This window comes from Phragmites australis, chromosome 5 (assembly GCF_958298935.1).
Source record: "Phragmites australis chromosome 5, lpPhrAust1.1, whole genome shotgun sequence".
Taxonomy (NCBI): Eukaryota; Viridiplantae; Streptophyta; class Magnoliopsida; order Poales; family Poaceae; genus Phragmites; species Phragmites australis.
Genome location: NC_084925.1, coordinates 31,353,118 through 31,377,680, shown reverse-complemented (window position 1 = coordinate 31,377,680; position 24,563 = coordinate 31,353,118). Strand labels below are relative to the sequence as shown.

General features: G+C 42.5%; 2 protein-coding genes and 1 long non-coding RNA gene across 4 annotated transcripts; 1 reads left to right on the top strand and 2 right to left on the bottom strand.

The window, feature by feature from the left end:
- Window positions 1-3,573: 3,573 nt before the first annotated feature.
- LOC133919236 (uncharacterized) lies at window positions 3,574-5,812 on the bottom strand. Its single transcript, XR_009909904.1, has 2 exons — window positions 4,189-5,812; window positions 3,574-4,076 (listed from the first exon to the last, which is right to left on the bottom strand). It is a non-coding gene; the product is annotated as an uncharacterized LOC133919236 (long non-coding RNA).
- Window positions 5,813-6,297: 485 nt separating this feature from the next.
- Window positions 6,298-12,254, bottom strand: LOC133919235 (vesicle transport protein GOT1-like). 2 transcript variants are annotated; one of them, XM_062363568.1, is made up of 7 exons: window positions 12,033-12,254; window positions 8,809-8,893; window positions 8,243-8,334; window positions 8,063-8,143; window positions 7,041-7,138; window positions 6,880-6,955; window positions 6,298-6,723 (listed from the first exon to the last, which is right to left on the bottom strand). In XM_062363568.1, exons 2-7 carry the CDS (start codon window positions 8,834-8,836, stop codon window positions 6,691-6,693), a joined length of 408 nt encoding a protein of 135 aa, XP_062219552.1. In that variant the 5' UTR covers window positions 8,837-8,893; window positions 12,033-12,254; the 3' UTR covers window positions 6,298-6,690. The 2 variants fall into 2 exon arrangements, with proteins under 2 accessions (XP_062219552.1, XP_062219553.1); XM_062363569.1 differs by lacking the exon at window positions 12,033-12,254 and adding an exon at window positions 11,339-11,986.
- Window positions 12,255-22,188: 9,934 nt separating this feature from the next.
- LOC133917585 (protein VERNALIZATION 3-like) lies at window positions 22,189-24,254 on the top strand. Its single transcript, XM_062361467.1, has 4 exons — window positions 22,189-22,426; window positions 23,265-23,326; window positions 23,439-23,479; window positions 23,892-24,254. Exons 1-4 carry the CDS (start codon window positions 22,235-22,237, stop codon window positions 24,119-24,121), a joined length of 525 nt encoding a protein of 174 aa, XP_062217451.1. The 5' UTR covers window positions 22,189-22,234; the 3' UTR covers window positions 24,122-24,254.
- Window positions 24,255-24,563: the final 309 nt, after the last annotated feature.

Genomic DNA, 24,563 nt, shown 5'->3' with positions numbered 1-24,563 from the left:
CCCCGGGAATCCGCATCGGGATCGTTTGTGGGCACATGAACATGTGTGCCAGGCGACATAAATTGACTATCTGGAGCTGGTGGTACTTCTGTTTCAGTGAGCTGTTCAACAAATCGTTCTGCAGAGGGCTCAAACACATCATTAGTCATGTTAGCACCTACTGAGGTATCCCCAATTCGATAAGAAGGAAGCAAAGTGGGATGAAGAAGAAGGATCTCAGATTTGAGTTGGGATCCGGCATTGGGATGGAGACGAGCAAAGGGAAATACAGTTTCATCAAAAATCACGTCTCTAGAAATATAAACACGACCAATAGAGATATCAAGTCACTTATACCCTTTGTAAAGATTGCTATATCCAAGGAAAGCACATCAGGTGGATCGAAATTGAAGCTTCCTTGTATTATAAGGTTGAAGATTTGGCCAACAGGCACAGCCAAAAATACGAAGAAGTGAATATTCATGTTTTTTATTAAACAAAAGTTCCATGGCTGACTCAAAGCTAATGACTTTGGATGGGAGCCTTTTAATGAGATAAACTGCTGAGAGTAAAGTTTCATCCTAGAATTTTAATGGCATAGAAGCATGAGCATGAAGAGCTAGACCAACCTCTACAATGTGGCGGTGTTTTCCTTCAGCTGAGCCATTCTATTGATGAGCATGTGGGCACAAAACATGATGAGAGATTCCTACCCTTTCAAAGGAGTTCAACATTTGATATTCACCTCCTCAGTCGGTTTGCATAGTTAAGATTTTCCTACTAAAGAGACTCAACATTTTGTTGAAACTCATGGAATCAACTGAACACATCGGACTTATTCTTCAAAAGATAAATCTAGGTAAACTTACTATAATCATCAATAAAACTTACATAGTATTTATTCCTTCCAACTGAGATAGGTACGGAACCCCGCACATCAGAGAACACAAGTTCTAAAGGATACCTAGACACACTTGAAGATTTAGAATAAGGAAGTTGATGACTCTTAGCTTGTTGACAAGCATTACATATTAACTCACTGCTAGACTCGTGAAGGCAAGGTAGATTACTACTACTGGTAACTTTTTGAACTATGACTGAGAAGGAATGGCCTAAATGACTATGCCATCACTCGGACGACAGTTTGACAGCACTAAGAACTTGTCCTAACAAGGGAGACTCCTTTAGAGTTGGAAGAGGGTAAAGATCACTTCTACATATGCCTCGCAGAAGTGTTTTCTTCGTTGTTTGATTCTTTACCAAAAAGAAATTAGGATGAAACTTGAGATAAGCATTGTTATCATAAGTAAAATGATGGACATAAACAATGCTCTTTTTGGCATTGGGAACATGAAGAATATTGTTAAGATGAAGAGTACGAACTGGGGTATAAATAGTAGAACGACCAACATTATTAATAGTCATATCTGCACCATTAGCTGTATGAACTTGATCCTGGCCATTATACTTCTCCCGTGTAGTTAACTTATCTAGCTCACCAGTAATGTGATTTGTAGTGCCAGTGTCCGTGTACCAGTTGGTGCCAATACCATAAGAAGTAACAGTTGTATTTGCACCCTTTTCTTCACCAATAAAAGTTGTATCAAACCTTTTCCAATAGTGATGAACTGTGTGACCAATTTTGGAGCAGAGTCTGCACACAAGTTTGGAATTCGATGAGCTACTGTTGTTGTAGCCACGGCCACATTGTCCTCCACCACGATTGCCATCACCACGACCTCATCCCCCTTGGCCATGGGAAGAATTTCTCCCTCCGTGTGATGCGTTGTTGACAGTCATCTGGTAGTGCGAGTTTTGGGCTTCCAATCGAGCTTCAGTGGATAGCAACTAAGCATATAGATCGCTTAGGCTCACACCATCAACTCTTGCACTCATTGCTTCAATGAGCGGATTGTACTCTGCGCCGAGTCCTGTGAGTATGTATTACACTAGGTCATCTTCATCAAGCGGCTTGCTGGTGGCCACCATGTCATCAACAAAGCCCTTCATCTTGGAAAAATAGGCTGTTGCGGTCATCTCTCCTTTACACGTACTTGTCAACTTGGAGCGCAAGTGGATGACCCTCGAACGTGACTACAAAGAGAACATCTCCTGGATCGACTTCCAAACATCCGCAACACTGGTCAATGTCGCCACTTGGGCGAGAACTTCTCTGGACAGCAATGCAAGCACATAACTCGGAACTTGCTAGTCCTGTGTGATCCAAACCGCATATGTTGGATTAGCCACGGTCTCTATCGTCTTGTCATCCTTTGTGATCTCGATGGTTGCAGGCGGCACCTGGATTGTCCCCTCCAAATAGCCGGTAAGCTAGGCACCTCTGATGGTCGGCAGCACATGAGCTCTCCAGAGGATAAAATTATCCCTGGTAAGCTTCTCGGTGATTGGAAGGTGAGGCTCCCGACGTGGACAAACATGAGGAGAAAGGCCTTGATGCCATGAAAGAATATGGAAAGCGTATTCCACCCTTTCGGGCCTCATTTACGTGTTTATATAAGCCGGGAAGAGCCTCACGGTGTGGCTTACATATTTAGGAGATCAATCGGTTTAAACAGGAGATGTGTTCTATCTCTAAAAAGCTATACAACTTGAATACATCAATCTATCTCTAGCTACTTGATAAACACAACACCAAACTCAATACCGAACTGATCTCTTCAACCATATCGTATACAATTCGGTTTCTCTAACACCGGCTACTGCTACTACTACTCTAGATAGCCTAACTACCGGAATATATACACGGGGCAGCGAAAGGGAAAAATACAACTCTACATGTCTTTGTGCACGCACAATCTATCTCGGTCGCTTATTTCTTCCAACTGATACTCATTTATCCATTAATTCTCTCACCTAACTTATTTTTTTTTTCACGTAACCCTTCAGTATGAATCTCAACAAATATGAATAGTCCAGATAAGCCATACGTTGGCATGTCCTAGTGGAATTTTCGTGTTACAGCGAAATGGCATTCTATTTGTAAATTCCCTTGTTGAGTCGCGTGAAATCACGGGTGGCAAGAGGGATGGAGCATGTTGCGATTTCCAGGAGCAACCGCGCATCATACCGTCGGCGCAGGGGTGCACGTACTCCCGCAGCCACGGCCGCACATGCAGGCTCGAGCGGGTCCGCGCCCCGGCCTCCGGGTTCGGGGGCGGGGTTCTCGGCACCGCCCGTGCCGCACGACCGCGAGAACCGTCGGCCGACGGGCGATAAACGCCGGACGTGCCTCCCGCTCCCGCAGCACGCCTGCAGCCACCGGTCCGGTCGGCCTCGCCACGGCGTGCGAAGCTCGGCGGGGTTTGCTTTTCCCGCGACTGTTTAGCTCGCGCGGGCCAAAGCATAGTACAGGATGCGAGCGAGGTTTGACAATCAGCAAGAACCTGCCATGGCTCACAACCTTCAAACTAAGTATCAGAGTGCATTCTTGTATAAGAGCAGCAGGCACCCAGGCACTGGCGCGCTTGTAAGTGGGGCTGCCGGCTCCACAAGGGAGACGTTCAACTGACGAGCCAAGGCTCGAAGTGTTACGTTCATACTTCAGAACATCAAGCAGGCCTGAAGACTTCGGACTCTGCAAGTCTGCATAGTATCGCAAGATCGCCAGGTTTCACGGTCTCAAAAGTACAAGTAATATGTATTGGACTCACTGCTAACTACTTCTCTCTCCAAAAAAAAAAGAGAGAAAGAAACATGCTAACTGATTGAACAATGCTACTGAAATCACTTGCCAGCAGTGATCAGTCATAAATCTGATGATATCTGATTGTACATCTACGCATTTTATAATTATAAACGTGCAAAAGATAAGGTAGGATGTACTGCAGAGGCGAGAGAAAAGGGTAAAATATATGTTCATAACAAAAGAGATAAATGAGTAACATCTGCAGTGTAAAGTCATGCTATCACCATCCATGCTTTCTTTCTGTTCAGATTACTTCCAACTCTCCTTCATGAGAATATGCATCGAAGACAAGCAACTGATTCTAACTCCAATTTTCTGGGAAGAGCTTATGTCTCTTACTCTTACCTTGTTATAACCTCGTTAGAATAACAATTGGTTTAAGCTTCACGTACTAGTAAATAAAATACAAAGTTACAGATAATATTTAACAATCTGTTGAATAATGTCAAGAATGCATTGCAGTACAATACAATGTTCACCACTTAGTAAAGCGAGGTCAGTACCTGAAATAAAGTTCTTCAATATTGTTGAACCCAAAGATAGCTGATGGCCACCAATTTTACAATCCAAGAGAAAAGAATATAATGAAAGAGTTCAGTACGCAATCTCTGAACCATTGAGGCGTGTCCTGAATTGATTCACCCCCAACAAACTGGAACTTATTCCAGGCATGACGGCAGCAAACAAGATCCATTGGGTATCCATCTTCCCTAAATGGTTCTTAGTTCCAATCCAGACTAGCCAAGAAACCTCTAACCAACCATAACACTTTGTGAGTATAAAATAGGCCCGAAAGTAATACAAGCATCATCTAATCAGAACCACACATTATTAACATTTTATTAGCATGAGGAAACATAAACTGACCCCAGATTCTTGTGTACTAGCAGGCATGCCATGTTTGTTTCAGAAAAAAAATAGGCATGCTATATTGCTTATGCATCAACTATGTAACTAATAACAAGCATATCCATCAAGTAAACATCACGACAAATGAAGCTGTTTGAAGTACACATGTAATCTCGATCGATCTGTAAGTTAATTCATGCAAGAACTACATCACCACAGGAATATCAAGCATAGCTTCTGAGACATTAGACATAAACCCATGAGCACGAACCAAGAAGGCAAGAAGCAGCAGTCACTGACTGCCGCCTCGTGTCCTTAACCAAAGTGGGAGCTGGATGCAGAGGTTTATCGATCGGTTCCCGCGTTGTTGTAAGCTGCACCAAGAAACATCTCCCAAGAATATCAGCACTCCAGATCAGCACAAGGCAAGGAAGGGATCGATAAACCACTGCGCCCAGACACCACCCATAGATATAGTCTGACAAAGAGTAAAACTTGCATCGATGCAAGAAACTGAATTAGAACGGGTACAACAACGAAACAACACGAGAAACACCTGCGAGAGATTAGGTATGCGGACGGATACATGTAGAGCATATGTATGGATGATGTGTATAGCAAGAGGGAAGTGAGGGGGTGGGAGATCTGGATCTGGGATTTATATGCCGCATTGGGTGGACGATGTGACGGGGGAGGAGTGAGTGGGAGTTTGGGGATACCGAAGTGTGTGTGTGGTGGGGATGGGAGGACTAGGGATCTTTCTGGTGCTGTGCTGCAGAGGGAAGAACAGGATCAAATGGCACCTCACTTGTTGGCTTTGTAGTTCCTCTCCTCTAGCCTTTGCTGCTTCTTTTTCACCCTTTTCTTAAAATCTTTGGAAGGAGATGATTGCAGGGGGGGCCTCAATTGCTTTCGAGCACTGGCGATGATTGCAGGTTTTGACATGTTGTGGGCGCAAGCAAGCAATTGCAGAGCAAATCCAGTGAGCTCAGCTGGATAAGGACAGGTGTTGCCATTGCCCACTCGCCACCTGGCTCTTTCCTTGCCTTCATTCATTTTGGCTTGTTTCCCCAATTTCTGCAGCCAAAAGAGCATCAGTTGCTGCCAGGCTGGATTGCCAAAAAAATTGGCCGGATTGATTGAACTGGGTGTGAGTTTGATTTTTGTAAATTTTTTATACTTGAACTCTAAAGCAGGAAGGAGTGCATTGTAAGCAACTAATTACCAGTGGCGAAACAATGCAGTTTGTAGATGACAAAAGAACACCTAGTTTACTTAGGTAAATCATGGCCGATACCTATATGCTAAGGTTGGTACTGATATCTTATGTGTGCCTATGGGTTGAATAAACCGGCACTTTTGCAACTTGGTGAATGATGGTAGGCACCTGAAATATCCGGAACAAAAAGAAGCATAAAAAAAGTTGCTGGCATAAATGTTCGACGCAAAAATCATTTGAAGCGAAAAAGCTACTCTTGACATTTCTCGTTCTGCATCGCTGGCCATCCAGTAACCAGGCACTGTCAGATTAGTAAAATGTGATGGCGACACGCCATTTCTATCGCGTAACTGTAGATAAAGATAACTCAAAACCTTCATAAAAATCTTCAAATGATGATGGCCTGGATATGACGGCATATTATGCCAAAAACAAGGTCCAATGGCACGAATGATTGCGAACGCAAATGGCTTCTCAACAACCTAATCTGAATGAGACCCACAATGAGGACATAATAAGTTCAGGTAAATCACAAGACGAACACTAAGAATGAAGCAGTGCAGCCGCTGTGTTCGCTTTTCTATTCATAAACAGCATCACACATCTGTGTTTATATTATTTATTCTGGAATCTGGACGCAATCTGTCACAGGTTGTTAGGATGACAAAAGACAATGAGTTCTTCCTGTTTCAACAAACCGAGCATCCAGCAACACCTTTGCAGCTCTACTTTGTCTAAATATGAACAATAAACTATTAGCCTGCTGGCGAAAAAGGCAAATGCCACAATGACTCATGATTAGAAAGCCCAAAGTATGCATATGCACAAGACTTAAATATCATTTCGACGCAAGGTGAAGGGTACAGGTTATTCTTGTATTAACATGACAACAGCATTTCCCATGAAGAGTCAAGTATCTTAACAGTTGCAGAAGTTTTCAAGCACGCTTCCGCCTCAACTGACCAAACAGCTGCAGAGATCAGATTAAGGTTAGTTATAATCTAGAATGAGCAGTGGACTTTCATGCTCATAAAAACTGAATGTTGAGGATATAACTTAAAAGTAATTGTATCAGAAGGGGCAGTTAAATTTACTTTAAAAATTACTCAGAGAAATAGAAACTTACCTGGAATGGGTATTGCAGAATCCAACCAATGACTGGTATTTGATATAGGAAGGCCTGGATAGGAGGCCCATAACCACTAAAAAAGGAATGGAAGCAAAAGTCAGTAACAATGAAACTAAGAAACAAATCTTATATGAAACTGAGGATAGTTAGACAAGGACCTGAAGAGAACAAAAGATCCATATAGTTCCATGATTATACCAGCAACAGGCCAACGGACAAACAGAAGAAACAGACCAATGAAGAAAGGTACCGATCCCTGCAGAACAAGAATAACATTATCACTTCAACCGATGGGCATGGGACAAATCAGTGCGGTCAGCATTTGGAAGAGAAGTAATATATTAGTTAAGACCAATCAAGAGGGACATCATAATGCTAAGAGATTTGAATTTGCTAGATGGAAATTGTTACAACAGAGCATGCATTTTGCAATAGTCCTAGACTTGTGCATGGCTCAACTTAGCCACATGTTTGTTTAAAAAAAACATATGCAATTTTGCAGATCACAAGGCTAGCGATGGCCATGGAGGGAACAAACACATCTTTCTTTGTGCCACTAAAGAAATGCATCCTCATAAGGAATTACTTGTTTGTTTATGAAATTATGCCAAAAGAAGCTGTGGCATTAATATACATATTCAGAAGATTAACATCAATTGAAAATTTGACCAATCAAGAAGTATTTCAATTTGAGTAAGATGCAATAAACACTATTGAAGAAACAAAAAAGCTAACCAGACTTAATTGAAGAAACAAAACAATAATAATCCTATCAATTTCCTTGCAAATTATCTTTCTAGTTCTTCCACATTTTTATAGTACAACAGTCACCATCTCAAAGTTAAACCAGCTAACCAGACTTAAATGTTTTGATTGGCCTTTGTTGATTTCATACAAATACAACTTTCCTGAGTCATTGATAAAACACTATTGAAGAAACAAAACAATAATAATTCTATCAATTTCCCTGCAAATCATCTTTCTAGTTCTTCCACCATTTTATAGTTCAGCAATCACCATCCCAAAGTAAAAACAGTTAACCAGACTGCCTTTGTTCTTTGTAAGTTCAAGTATACAATAAAGGTTCATGTTTCAGAACAGAAATAAAATTCTGCAACAAACAATAATGGAAAAATACACTGTAGAAAAGTGATCATGTATCTATGCAAGTCTAGAATACCTTAATGTTTGCCTTCTTTGTGAAAAGCTGCCACATAGATTGCCAACCAAGTAAAAGGCCCACTCCAGTCAAAAAGAAAATCTAATAGAAAGTAGAAACAATGTAGGAGACCATAAGAAGACAAGATAATTTTATTAGATACAGAGTAATACAAAAGGACAGTGAATTGTTGTATCATACATTACCCAGAGCCAACAAGCCCCTATCGAAGAAAAGGATAACACCAAGGAATGAGAATAGGATGCCAAACCCCACCAGACCTATGCCAATCTCTTCATATTGAAACACGAGGAATGAAGTAGAAATTATTAGTACTCCAATTTAGATGGAAAGAGGCAAATAGATGAGATCAGCGAATATGAACAAGTGACAACTTTCTGAAACTGCTATTGCACATATGATATATTGGCTCTATTCTTTTTTCTTTACTGGCGCATACATGCTCAGATTGTCAATTTCACAAGCCTCCTTTTCTTCTATCATGTTGTTTTGATTGGTTTGCTTTGTGATTTTCAACAAAATCAATGTGAACACAAAATATGTGTACCAAAAAGTATGTCGGAAAGAAATTTGACAGTGTGCACTAAGAATTATAAAATAGCAATATAGCACACAGTTTTTCAGTACTCGGAGTAGAATAAAAGAAGTTCTAGTAATTTCTTCTGAATATGTAAACAGGGAGGGCCAATGGACGTTCTTTGATTATTTGCAGTAAGTAACAATCTTAATTGATAACAGAAGTTTACTTTTGATCTCGCTAATCTCGTAAGCCATTGCCCCGGCACTTGAAGAAAGCAATATAGTTTCACTTCAATGGACTACTAACTGAACCTGCAAAAGGTACCAAGCATTAGTTTCTTAGAAAGCATATCCAGGCAATAATTCAAGAAACCAAAATCAGCACATAGCACTCCAAAATTGCAACTTTAACAAAGACCAATTCAATGTCCCCTCTTAGTAAATAACACTAGATAGTACATTCCATTGCCTCTCTTTTCTTGCTTTGTTTCATGCTCAGTTTTCACAGTGCTGTACCAAGAATCATAATCGGGGTTATCTTTAATGGGCCAAAAATGCATCTCATCTGAATTACCAAGATGCACTAGACATGAGATCTCTAGCTGGGAAGAAATTGACCACACCCAGGGCCAGGGCAGAAGTTTCCAAGCCACTAAGACCAGTGTCACCAGTCCCACAAGCAGAATTTTACTTGTGCAACGATGAACAGCCTTCAATCACTATCTTATTGAGGTCGGTGAGCGGTGACAACCAGCCATTGGGCCCCATCTGGCCACCTCATCAAAAGCTGATGATCAAGAGGAGGCTAATAAAAGCCAGCAATGAAGGGCACCACCTCATCAAGTTTGATGGTTTGGATGTCGTTGAATAGGCGATTCTTGAAGACCATAATGATACAAAGGGAGGATGGAGTCATGGAAGTGACAAGATGGAAAGAAGGAATGTGATGAGAAGGTGAGGCAGAAGGGAAGGCGCAGATCGTCCAAACTCCAAAGTAACAGCTGTTATGCGAGAACGCGATGGTAAGACGCCAGAGTGCGCCACTCACGACCCAGGTTTGAGCCCAGGCGTGAGCAAGGGTGAAAACACCCGATAAAAAAATCAACTGTTAGCCCATAATGGCAACAAAAAAGTTTCAGTTTACTTTGGTATTTCACTAACATGGAAAATTTGGTTATTATTTTTCTAAAGTGACACTTCTGCGGTGCTATGATGCAAATTCTTCTAATAAGAAGCGAAAATTACAGAAGTAAGAAAGAAAAACATGTCTAAATAGGTTGTGTTCTCGCTTCTAAACAGATACCAAGTACTAGTTGCAACCTACAAGGCTACGACTTATGATGGAAGGAATTGACAGAAGATGTTCATTTCAGAAAGTGGAGCTATACAATGAAGAGACCACCCTGCAAAGTGCAGCGCTAGCTGCACCTTTCTTCTTCATATTTGCAGATACAAAGAAGTAGCTTTTATTTATTTGAAATTGGGGGTATCTACCATAGTCATCATGGCGTCGCCATATTGACGATATGGCGGTGTTTTGCTCCTAGCTACGGTGCCGGAGTGTATGGCACCCACCTGGAGCGGGAGAGGCACGAGGGGCGGCGCGCTGGGTCAGGAGGTGCGGGGTAGCGCCGCCAAAGTTCAATGCGGGCGGGGGGGGGGGGGGGATGAAATCCCTAACTCTAACACCCCCCCCCCCCCAGCCTTATATATGTCAGACTGGGTGGGCTGGGATGGACTGGCGGGTTGGCATGGACCGAAAGGCCTGGTGGGTGGTGCAAATTTTGCAGAAACTCCCTAGTTTTCCAATATATTACGCGCAGATTCAATATAACCTCAATTATATTACAAATTTTTTTATATAAGCCCCTTAGGGTATTAATAATAGCAAAAACTATTGTGTATTTCTGCATTTTACATCTATTACGTATCTATGACATTGACATTGAGGTATCTATGAATCAAGGCGTAATAGTGACATTGAGGTATCTTTATTGTGTATTGCGTCAACAGTGACATTGAGGTCTATGTCTTTTGTGCTACATTTACATTTCCTAATATCCTAGACTATAACTGTTGAGCTACATTTACATTGTCATTTGCTAATATCCTAGACTATAATGTGTGTATTCGCAACGTGTATGGCGTCGCCACGCCAAGCGCCATGGCGCTATAAAGTTGTGAAGGTGGTGGGTTGCCACGCCACTGTAACAACCATGGTATCTACTATGCTAGAATTAACATCTACATTAACTCTGGTATGTAAAAAAGATCTGCAAATAACAGTAAGCTTCATATCTTCCCACAGAATAACCACCATAATACAATAGCTTGAGGATGCTGCAGAAGTGTAGTGCATGATTTTTGCTGCTACAATCACATGATTCTTGCTGCTACAATCACATGATTTGGGTGCTAGCCAATTTAAATCGATAGAGCAAATTTATTGACTTTTAAAATTATGGTTCAGATAGAACAATGCTTTAAAATTTAAATTAATAAGGCAATACATTAATATATACTGCTTTACTGCTCATTGAAACTGCCATATCCTACATAAAGTTTATAGTAAGCTCCTGCATGGACTTTATTGAAATCCAGTCCCGGTGTTTTCTAAATGTGCCATGGTTATGCTAGTTTTCTAGACTCTTGAGACCAAATTTTCCTTAGGATGCCAACAGTTATGCAAAAAAGTTCAATATACACAAAACCAGCAGTTATAGAATACCACAAGAATAACAGACTCGGATAACTTACTAAAAAACTCCAACCAAAATGACAATGTGACCGACACCTCCCTCTTTGAATTTTGAAGATTGTGTTCATTTGTCAAGAGGATAAAGTGTGAAATAATCCCATGCTGGGTAAGTCGAAACCCAATGCCGCCATCACGCCAGCAAGCTTTCCACCAACTATTATAGCTCGACACAGCCCCAACATTTGCCTGAAAATGTAAAACTTGGCGATGGCCACCAAGTGAACAACAATCTTCGAAGGCATTGGCCCCTAACAATACCATACCATGGATATGCTCCATAACAGGCACACAATGAAAGCAGAAACGCTACGGCCAATTTACTTGGACAAGTTCTGCGCGCCACCAACGCCAGGACAGTGGACGCGGAGCTAGATTATGGCGGCTGTGACGCTTCAACAATGGATCCCATGCCCAAACAGTTTACGCGCCCAGAAATGACACACCACAGCGGCCAACGGCTTCTCATGGAGAGCACCGTCGTCGGCGCACAGGCAGAGCGACCCGCGGCCGGCCACGGTACCAGCACGACGGCAACAGAGGATCGAACCGCAGCACAACACGCGTGCCCGCGAGGGGCGTTGCGTGGCGGAGAAATCTAGGCGCGCGTGCACCAAACATATAGCGGGGATGGGGGATCGGTCTGCGCTGGCCGCGGAGAAATAATTAGTTACAGGGAGTGGGATTAGGGCTTGCCTGACGACGAGAAACGGGGCCTCGGCCGGCGAAGTCGGGCGTATATGCGGACGCGTCGCGTGCCTGCGTGCGGTCGTGTAGGATACCCGCGCGCGATTGCCGCCGGCCGCCGGCTTCGGCGGCGTCGGTGGCGGTGGTGGAGGGAGATCGACGGGAGGGGGCGGGGAGCCGGGGAGGGGAGGGGAGGGGAGGGAGCGTTCCAGTGAGAGAAAGCAAGACAGGGCACCGCGGTTGTCGTGTGGGGCCCCTACACGGCAGCGAGACGGCGTGAGGAGATAGGACGGTGGGCCCGTCGGATGAAGCCTCGAGCGGCCCAGGTCACACTGGGCCACAGATCTTGCGCCTTTCCTTAGCGCTTATGCACAGCCCACGAGTTCCTCTCGAAAAAGGAAAAGGGTTATTTGCATTTTTGTCCCAACTCCGTTACTGCTCGTTTGTCTTCATCTTTTTTAACTCCCCCATGCCAATATACTTTTGGCCTCTCAACTATAGAGTTTGTCCGATTTTGATCTTAAACTATAAAACCGTATAACTCTGACCTTTAGCTATCAATTTCTGTTTAATTTATACCCCGAGCTCGCCCAAAACGGTTTTTATGACATGGTTGCGGTTTTGACTCCAGCCTAGCTTTTTTTGCCACATTTGTGATGTCACAAAATAAAAATCTTCATTCTAGTAAAACCAAAAGATCAAAATGCCCCTAACTATATTTTATCCCTTACCTTCAATATGCTCCAACCACCACCACCTATCCGTCTCTTCTCAAGCCGCCGCCCATGTGCTCCTTCCCGACGGCCTCCTACTACTCCTCCCAGGCCATCCTCATGCTCCTCCTCCCAAACCACCCTCCTGCCCACGCCACTACCTCTTATTTCCTTATCAGGAACCCTCATGTCTCTACTGTCGTGGGACAAGGCCGAGCCACTGTGGAAGAAGGCAGCGACGGGCACACATGACCGACCATGAGGAACAAAGCAACACCAGTGGCTGCTCGAGAAGCTCGTACACGGAGCTGCTTCAAAACAATATCCGAATCATCCGCGCTTGGGTTGTCGAACCCATATCCACGATAGTTCAGGGCTAAAAGTGAATTTTTTCCTAAAAATACATGTCATTTTGAGAAAAGTTCAATCAAATTTTTAAAACTTTAATTAAAAATAGCTATCAAAATATTTAGTTTAAAAACTTTAAAATCATATGTGAAGATTTGTTTTAAAAAATACTTTCATAATATCACAAATTCAATGAATTTTGTAAATATCTTCTAATATAAAATAGTGATCAAAACTATACATTAGATATCATGTCTTATCTAAAATAATATATATTTATGATCGGATAGAGTACTTTGCATCATTGTCCTTGAAATTTGAAATTAATTTTTTGAGTTGCCCTGGTTTTACGAGGGTGAACTAACACCGTTAAAGTTTCATCAAAAGGCACCGGTGCCTGCCTTCTTCGTCTAATCCTCTCTCTCACTCAACACAGGAACGCAAAGACAATTTATGTACCGACCAAAGAAATCAGTGCAACTACACATACATGACGCACCTTCACTAATAGCATGTTTAGAGCAACTTTAATACCCTAGATAAATTGTATCCTTTATATCTCTATTTAGCTATTCACTCTAAAAAATTCTTACTTTATATTTCTACACACTCTAACAGACTAGTCAAATTCTATCCTCCATATTCTATTTTATTGTCAGGACTCACATGTCAGCCTCTGTCTCCTTTTCTTTTCCTCCCCTGCTTGTATCGATTCCTCTCTCTGTCATCTCTAACCGAACAGAGAAAGAGAGAACAAGGGGCCAGGGAGCTACACGGCGAAAGGCGGTTGTTGTCGTGATGGCGGAGGGTGCGGGCCAGCCTCCTGGGGCGGCGGTAGGCCAACGAAGGCCATGCGTCGAAGGCAGGCCGACCTCCTATGGTGACGATGTTGGTGGAGAAGGCCGGAGACAGCACACATCGGCAACGGACTGGCCTCCTATGACGATGGCGGGCCAGCAGAAGCGGGGCGTCGGAGGCCGTGCGTTGGAGGCGGGTCGGCCTCCTGTGGCGGAGGCAGGGTGTCGAAAGCCGGAGTGTCGGAGGCCACACGTGGTGGCGTGCGGCGGTTGGTTGAGTTGAAGGAGGGGAAGGGAGATGGCGAGAGGATAGCGGTGGTTGCTCGATGATGACCCGGGAGCACACGCTATATTTGGCATACGAGGAGGATGATTTGGAGGGCCTCTAAAAATGGTATGTGCGATAGCGCCTCTGTTGTACCATGGTTTTTGTGCTGCTCACGCTATTTTGACGATGGCGTGGGTGATAGCGTTTGTTTTGGAGATGTTTTTTAGTTTGATGTATGGACTCTACTAATAATATGTTTAGTTCGATATATAAAATGGTATACGATAGTGTTTAGTTAGATATATAGGATATACATATAAATATGTTTAGTTACAAATAAATAAATATAATATCTATTTATAACTTAATTTCTTTATAGTATGATAATTTTATGATTATAATTATTAGTAGATTATTCTAATTAGTAGTTAATTTTTACTAATTACAATTACTTATAACTTAACTTGTCACTATTCATTATTAATTACCCATAATAATATTTAAGTATGACTAATAACATATAATTGTAACAAATACATAGCTAATTGTTCTTAATTCTCACTAATACTCACTACCTATCACTAATTACATGTAATTACAGGAATTGACAGATGTTGTACAAGGTCGTTCGGTAAATTTTTCATATAGGATGGTTCAACATGTTGATAAAATATTTCTAAAATTTACATCACTATATATTGGACGAGTCGGTATCGTTCATCTAACCATACACAGGCATGAAGCATATCATGCATCATATTCGAGGATGAGAAATGGTCATTTAGTTTTTTAAGACGATTGGTGAAAAGACAAATTGGATGAGATGGGCACTTAAGGTGAATACTCTCGTCAGATACTGAATGAACACATCATGTGAAATTAATTGTATGCAGTCATACATGGCATGAACCTAATTTCACAAAATTTATAATAGTATATTTCCAAATAATAGGTTTGTAATGATATATTTGAAAATCATAATATTTATAATGACACAAATCTAAATAACTCGTAAGTTCATATTTATAATTGATATGAATCTAAATAGGACGATCAAATCGCTCATCTCGTGGTATGATATCCTCGAAGAAAGAAACAAGCTGCTCACCTCCTTAAAAAAAGTCTGTTAAATTAAGCCTCGAAAACCACTGCGACAAAACATGTGGTATCATATCCTCGAAGAAGAAACAAGTTGCTTACCTCTTAAAAAAAAGTCTGTTAAATTAAGCCTCGAAAACCACTGCGACAAAACCAAGCCTTGGGTTCCTACCACGGTGAATGGAACCAAGCGAACACAGGATGCATGCATCTCCTCTTTCGCCGTCAAAACAAGACCTAGATCTATGCGTCTCCTGCCGACGTGAGCAGAGATTCCCCCGTCACCTTTCATGAATTGAGACAGATCTGGACCAAGTTGCGTGCACATTTAGAGCAAGTCGATTCGTGCATTCGTGGTCAATGACCGGCGTCCAGGACTTCCATTCTTCAATTCTTTCGGCCATCGTCAAATTATTACTTTGCAGACACATTCTTCCCTTTTTGAAGAGATGCTCTTGTAAAGCCCAATACAATACATACCTAACAAGCTGAACATGGTTACAGTGCCATGTTGCTGCGTCACACTAGTGTAAATTGGTTATAAATGTCACATCATCCTTTTTAACCGGCATCCATAGAATGTCACTGTAGGTGGTGGCAAAACTAAACATACATCCGTCCATTTAGACAAAAACTAGTCGTGTCGGTTCGTACTGGTAACTGACACTGATACTATCAGCGTCAATTCCTTCCTATTACGAACTAGTACTGATACCTAATACAGACCTGAAGTTTTATTGAAATAGAATTTTGGCTCGCCCCTCTCGTGTCCGATCAAGTCTGTTCTGCGTACAATCCTCTCTCTCTCCACCTTGTCCTCACGCATCCATTTCTCCTCTTCTCCCATCCATTTCTCGTGCTCTATCTCTCTCAGAAGGATTCATCTAAGACGGCGAAGCGGCCATGGCTAAGGCGTTGTTCAACGGTGTAGTGGCGTCGTCGTGCGGTGGCAACTTGGGCGCGGGGCTCGCCGATTGAGTGAGGGGTGCTGCGGCGACGCTCACCGAGTCCATGCCGATCGGTGGGTACAACACCAAGAGCTCGTTCTCTGCTGGGAGGATGACGATTTCGGACAGGAAGGTAAGGCCCTTGCCTCGGATCCTCGAAGCAACGCCTGGATAGGTCAGTTCGTCTGTAAAATCGTGTTCTTGTTGAGCTCTCAAACTTGTTTCATTCATGTTTTGCTTTGTTCATGTTTCAGTTTCATGATTCTCAATGTTGTGGTGACCATCGTAGGTGGTGTTTGAGGCGATCGAGGTGACTGTGCCGCTGGGGAGCTGGGAGCGGCTGGAGGTGGAATAGGAGGTGCTCAGCAGGGAGATCAAGGCCGCGCTGGGGCCCTCTGGTGAGAGGTGGTCGACAGGCGCTGCCGGTTGCTGTGGCGGTGGCCTTCGTGCCGCCGTGCGTTTTCTCGTGCGGAGGAGGGTGGTGAGGAAGAAGGAGAGCTCGGCGGAGCGGCGACGAGAGTGGCATCCGAACTGGCTCGATTCTGAGCCGGCTCGGATGCTGCTCCTACTGCCGCTATTTTTCTTTTTTATTGCCTAAAAATAGCATTTGTGCTAGGTGAACAATTAGCACTGATAATTGACAACTATCAGTGCTGAGTGAAGAGTGTCGGTTAAAAAAAATTAATAGTGAAGCCGTTTTTCAACCGACACTAATAAACTTTTTTTTTAAGTAGTGTCAGTTGCTTGTTAATGCTGCGTAGAATATATATTAGTATAGTGCATCGATTTTGTTATTGCCATCGTCCTGAACTGTTTTGAATCCAGCAGTGCAAGTGTGCAGCTAACGTTAGAAATTCTTTGATCTTCAACTGGTCTGCCTGGAGGAGAATAGAGAACATTTCGATGGACTTTTGGGGCGAAAGGGATGTCCAACTTTGCTGCGTTTAAGTTTTCTGTTCTGCAACTTGAATGCAGGTGAAGGACTGATAATTACATAGTAGCTGCTTTCAGTTTTCAGTGGTATGGCACACTACACTACCATCCCTTTTGACTGGAATCATATCTGAGCGTGAAGTTTGCAAAATCCGGCCTCCGCTGCCGAAATGTGCTCGCTTAGGGCAGCGGATTGTCTCCAAATAAACATCGCATCGCATCGTCATCGAAGCGACGTCCTGTCAGGAAGGAATGATCGATCAAGCAGATACATGTGCTGCTGGGTGCTCACACGAGTTCTTGTCTGAAAGAAAACAGATGATGCCATGGATCCTTTACAATGTCCAATGAGGTAATGATGTTGCATAGCACATGGCATGGCACAATGCTTTTCCTTTTTTATCAAGTTGCTGTGGTTGCAAAGCTAGGATCCTTACCAGTTACACTGAACTCTGAAGTGCGGCTGCGAGTGGTTTTCAGAGTTCGTGCACTATGCGCGGCAAGTGCGCTGTCGCGTGGGGTGCGGTCTGCAGGCCATTGAAATACGGCAACCTCGGTGTTCTGGACCTTAAGCTCGCCGGATATGCTCTGCGTCTACGCTAGCTGTCAAAAGTTGATCGTGATCAGGCTTTTTCGGACATGATCCTACAGGCTGAGTCGGAAGTTCTAGGTCTGTTTAATGCTTCTGTCTTTGTGTGCGTCGGCAATGGCGAATGGGCTCTTTTCTAGACGGATACATGGCTCGGTGGGCAATTGATTAAATCAGTTGCTCCTGCACTCTGGGCAATGATCAGTCGTTGGGCAATCCGCACTCGGATGGTGGCTCAGGCTCTTCAAGGCCGGCGTTGGATCCGCGACATTAACGGGGCACTTTCTGCGTAGACTCTCATGGAATATATCCTGATCTGGTCTCGTCTTTCGGACTTTCAATTGGATGAGCATATTGAGGACGTATTCGTCTAGTGATGGTCCGCGGACGGGGTGTACTTGGCGCGCTCAGCATACGATATTCTTCATCTCGGGATTGTTGGCTTCCAAGGTGCCGACCAGATTTAGAGGACTTGGGCTCCGCTCAAAATCAAGACTTTCATCTGGCTCGCTTTGCGACGGCGCATATGGACCGCAGACAGACGCCTGAGACACGGTCTGGATGCTCACCCTACTTGTTTGCTTTGTGATCAGGCGCTTGAGACTGCGGATCACATCCTAGTAGGGTGCTCTTTCTCTGAATCGATTTGGTGGGAGATGCTCCTGTGGGCTCACCACACATGCGTGTTCCTCTCACACAGCGTCTCCTTGAAGTCGCTGGCTATGTATAGAGGAACCAACATACTCTTCATGCTTGTAGCCTGGCATCTATAGAAGGAACGCAACGTTAGACTCTTCGATTGTCGGACCTCTACGGTGTCACAGCTCCTAGACCGGATCATGACGAAGGCTAAGTTATGGATCTCGGTAGACGCTCGCCACTTAGGTTGCTTATTTGAGGAGTAATCGACTTAGGTGGGTGGCATCTTTATGCTGCTGGGTGGGGGAGTTCGGGTTCTATTCTATACGTTGTGTTTGTAATCTAACTTTCTATTTTTTCTTCTTCTTAATACAATGATACATAGTCCTCCTACATATAAAAAAAAGGAAAAAAAAAGTTCAGGCATGATGCAGATGTATCTGAATGCGATATATGGTTGCATGATAATGCGTTCAGAATGTGGTCGTCGACCATTTCCGCCACCATTTCCAGGAAATATCTCAAGTGCACAAGTGGTTATTCTCTCATCTGGGTATCATACAAGTAGGCAGGCTGCTCAACGGATCGTAGCGGCCGGTTTTTCTATCTGACAAACTCTTTCCCTGTATATTCTCTACGATACATATTGCATTGAATATAAAGCAGGGCCAACATGGCTAGTAGGCTACACCAGACCAGTCCAGAATACACTTACACCGATTTCATGTGAAAGGATACAAAATGTGCGTGCGTGCCACCGTTGACTTGCCTCCAGGCCTACAGGAAAAATGATAAGATTGCGATGCAACGGTAGCAGTAGCACACTGGGGGAAGGTAGCAAGCGATCGTGTTCGCATCCGTCCATGGCGCCCGGCACTCGGCTCGAAACACCGGCCCTATTCCATTCATGGACAGAGCTGCGGCGACCGGCAACTTGCAACACATCGTCCAATGCCGCACGTACGCCATCTAGCTTAGCTTGAGCAGTAGCTGTTTCTGTCAGCAAGAGACAGGAGAATACCGGAAGATCAAGTGCACACGCTGCTGGTCTTTTCCAGAAGGATTCTCCACCCATCCAAGCCCAGATCCCGGATGCGATCTTGATCGCTTCAAACTGCCATGGCATCGCAGTAGCATTGCTCTGCAGGCATTGGCAAAACAAGCAGGTAGTAGGTAGACAATAGCAGCATATCGTTGGTAGACAAAAGCAGCATATGTTAGGTAGAGAAGATATATATACCAGCGTTACCTGAAAACTCGTCAACAGTCCTGCTATGTTAGACTGTTACTCTCTTCACATGCTAGAATTCGCATATCGACGGTGGATGTGGATCAAACAACTTGCAATATCAACCAGAAACTCAAATCCGTAATATCTACAGGTGAAGCTGTTGGATGCTGATTTCTTTTTAAGTCTTCCAGCTTTGTGCACATGAAAGAAGCAGGCACCAAAATCCAATTTTTTTCATCAGCAGGCAATGGCAGGATGCGGCAATCTAGCATATCTAGTTTTCAATTAACTTCAGTCTAGTGGGGGTTTTCTGTTTTTGGAAATTGCTCTGCATTCAAGCCCGTTTAATGCAATTCCACACTCGAAGTTTCTCTGTCAAATGTCCATTTCCGAGCTTCGACACCCATGTGATGCACATCATTTTCTGGAGTGGCTGGACCAATGGGACATGCTCACGTGAAGAGAAGAACTGCTTTATTCGTTCGTCAAGGATCAAGATTGTGTAACCAAAAAGCGATCCATAGATTCTAGTCATTCCACTAACTTTGGTGTCCGTCTTCAATGCATCATCATGTTAACTAAACCCTTTCAGTTCCTTGTTTGGAGCTCACTAAGTAGTTTTGTGGCATGAAAGTCTAGTATTCTCAGGATTGAGAGATAACCTCCCACTTTATTAACATCACCTTCTAGGCACAGTAGTGCTTCTCTAATCAAATTCGAGCTTCTTACAGTTCAAAAAAAATTCGAGCTTCTTGCTCCAATGCACGTAGTATCAGCCTCAGGCTTCCGGTACAGAAACTGAAATTTGCATATCTCGCAAGTAAGCTGAGAATGTTGTATCAGAAGAATACAATTCCGCACAGTACATTGCGTGAAGTACTAGAACAAAATGAGATTCTATGGTCCCTTACTAGTCGAGATCATTGTAGACCTTATCTATCAACAACTTTGCCTTCTCGTTTATCTGAAGCCCATATCAGCTGCCGTAGGCAGTTATTTCCCCACAAAAAAGAACAGCAACTGGAATAGAATCTTTCATAAATGATATTCCTGCACAAAGTTGGAAGAGCGCATATGTCAAAAGAACAAATGAGTTCCTGCAGCTATTCACAAGAACTTAGGTCTCCTCCTCAGAAGATCATATTCCATTAGATACAATAGAATAGAAGAGATAAATGCAAGGACAATGTTGTTGCGTGGCTGCATTTACAAAACATGCACATTAGACACCGGAATATATAGCCTTCAGGTGAATATTGAAGAATGATCTGGAGATTTGAACCTGTGGTTAGTCAACTGTATTAAGATATCTTCAGTTGTGTGGTACTAAACACCAAAAAATGCATAGGATGTCTCTCAGAAGGTCTATGTTAGTAGGTAGCATAGCTACATGCAGATATCCTGAAACACAGCGTGATCTAGGATAACATTATAATATGCCAACAGAACAGAGGGCAGTAAAATTTTAAGGAGGCAAAAGCAAATAGATTTATGGCTTTATACATTTACTGGCACATTTGTTCTGAAAAAAAAATAGAATTTTAGAATAATCTTTGACCACAACTCATGTTGGCAAATCAGAATAGATCTTAAAAGTAATGCATTTTTAACATAACGTATTTGCAGTATCAAAGTATCAAACTGCTATGGGTAAAGAGGCATTCCGTCTGTGTGTTTGTTTAAACCCATAAGGAAGAATCGAGCTCAATACCTCAGGCTTTACAGAAATAGAAAAAGAGAAGCTGCTTCTCAGTGGCAAATTTTCATCACAATTGATACAAATGAGTGTTGACGCCCCACATAATCATCGTTAAAAAGAAAAGAAGCAGTTCCTGTTTATAATGTTTGCAGGATGAACTGGACATGATTCTGAATTCTAGATGACAGCATGCACTGTGATAGACCATACACTTGTACCACAAATTAGCATCTTGAGCATCTAATATTGAAATTATTATCTTAGGAGCAGACACCGAACAATTGATGCATTTGTGAAGAAAATCCCCCACCACCTTTTATCACTGCAGTATAGTATGCTCGTCCCACCAAGCTTCTACCAATTAAGAAAACTCTTAGTTATTCATATTTCTTAGAGAGATGACCCTTATTGAAATACCATCAATACATAATCATTTTTCAACATATTGCAACACAGAGAGAAAAGAAACCCGGCGACCATTAAGGCTAAACGTCGCTCGTGTGACCTATTTACCAAAATCTGAAAACGAAGAACATAAGGCGTCAGTCTGAGAAATAAGTCAAAAGGCAATCTCCTTTTCTGCTATGAGCAACTATTTATTAGGCTCTAGATATAGGGAATAAGTGAGTGTGATACATCAGATTTTATTCACCTGTGGAATTGCACATCAGATTTTATTCACCTGTGGAATTGCAGTGAGCAATCCTTCCATTGGTGTAGGTGCAGAGGGTGGACAGCCCGAAATATTTTGAGTGATGGCAACCCATACCATTCTTTACAGTATAAAGCAAGATACATGGCGTCCTGAGTTAATAATCAGTCATCATGAATGGCACATCATTGGGGACCGGGAGTATATATAGAGCACAGGCCTGCACCCTTCACTTCACCCAAGTTCATACTTCAGTCCAAGTTAGCTTGTCTTGAAGATCACCAATCATAGCTAACCATGTCAAGGGACCCACTTGTCGTAGGCAACGTAGTTGGAGATATCTTGGACCCATTTATCAAATCAGCATCACTCAGAGTCCTATACAACAATAGGGAACTGACTAATGGATCTGAGCTCAAGCCTTCTCAAGTAGCCAATGAACCAAGTATCAAGATTGCTGGGTGTGACATGAGGACCCTTTACACTTTGGTGAGTTCATAACCACCTGTCTACCTAATTGCAGCATTGAGTATGGTTTTAAATTAAGATGCCAGTTGGAACACTGTTTCCCCCCCAAAACATATTATATGACCTCTTAACTGCAATATAATGGTTCAGAGTACATCCACTTTTAAGTTGCTTTCATTATCTACAGATCATTGAAAGCCAAAAATGTTGACCTTGTGAAGATTTGAAGGTGTTCAAATTGATTGAAAAAGACCGTTTGCACTTCCATATTTTTTTTTCAAATATATCTTATGAAGATGATCTCCTTGTTTTTTGCTACTGTCAACAAATATACCAGCATCTTTGCACGCAGGCACTGATTGAAATCAATATACAAACCTGGAACCATAATCATTGCCATTACCTCCAGTAATGCATGTTACAGATGTGAATAATCTACATATTTTATTGGCCTCATTAAAATGCTTTGAAAATAACAACAAGTCACTAACATTTGAATAGATAAAGTTCACAGCACTTCAATTTGTCTGAAAAAAAAGCGTCAAACTATTCGACAGCTTAGATGGCTCAGAATCTAATTATACAACAACAGCAGCAACAGCAGACTTTGTCCCGAGCATGTTGGGCTAGGCCAGAGATAAAACCTACGAGATCCAACTAAAAAGATGATGTAAAAACAATAATAATAATAAAGGTACTAGTAATTTAAGGGAACAATGTAAATTACCTTAACAGAAGACACGCAAATGTAGTGCACATTTAAATGTATCTGCATCAACACCGTTACTACTTGGTTTATTTAACTCCTATAAGAATTCTTGTTTATGTTTCTAAAGAAAATAACCAACTTACCCACTAGGTGATGGTGGATCCCGACTCACCAAGTCCAAGCAATCCAACCAAAAGAGAATACCTTCATTGGTAAGTCTTGAAACATTTGTGATGAATGGAACTTACTATTACTTGTGTATGCTGCTGAGGTAACGACAAAGTAAAGAATTGCTTACAGTTACAGTTGTGCTCATACGTGCAGGTTGGTGACAGACATTCCAGAATCAGCTAATGTAAGCTTTGGTGAGTTTCCCCTGTTCTCTTACATCTCATTTTCCCGAATTAAATGCTTATTTGCAACTAAATCAACAATGTAAACTATGTGGTGCTTTTTACAACCCAAAGAATGCAAGTTATAGCTGTCTAAAAGGTGAACAACTAGCAATATTTAGTTACCAAAGACTAGCACAATAGGCAGCATATATTCACAGATTTGCAAACTGTTGTTTTGCAGATAAATAAGTAATATTTGAAAGGACTGGCTTAAGTGTGTGAAATCTAACTGTCTGTCTGCAATGTCTAAATGTGATTTGGGCAAACTTATGGTGAACATAAAACTGTAAAGGATCAAAGACAACATGTAACTACACATCTAAACTTGGGGAAGAATATGTACATGAACTTGCTCTGAAAGTTCTATTCAAATTTATTTCAGGAAATGAGGTAGTAAGCTATGAAAGTCCAAAGCCAACGGCTGGAATACATCGCTTTGTCTTTGTGCTCTTCCGCCAATCTGTCCGGCAGACTATTTATGCACCAGGATGGAGACCAAATTTCAACACAAGGGACTTCTCAGCACTCTACAATCTAGGACCACCCGTGGCCTCAGTGTTCTTCAACTGCCAAAGGGAGAACGGGTGCGGTGGCAGACGATACATTAGATGAAACTGGAATAACCTCCTCTACAGGAGGACTGATGGAATGTTGCACGAGGTCAAGCACACCGAATGGGTAGTAAATGCTGGGCCGCAACATAGCTAAATTTCTAGATTACTTTGGCACCTGTACAAGCTCTAACTACGGTACTGTCCTATAATTGAATTTCACTTACCATGTGAATGTGATAAATATCAGCTACACGCTTCCATCGCTGCTTCCTTCATGATGAAACATTAACATTGGTGCAAGATAGCAGAATGCAAGGGAACATCCCTCATGATTGTTAAACCAGACCAGGACAACGCCAATTGAGGGTTCACGAAAGCCACTGCACTGAAAACAGTAAGGTCTAAAGATACGAGGCCTTTCCATCAACTGACATGAAATGACAAATAATTCACCCTGGACTGATGCCGATGACCTCACTGAGATCGAGAATTGAGAACCC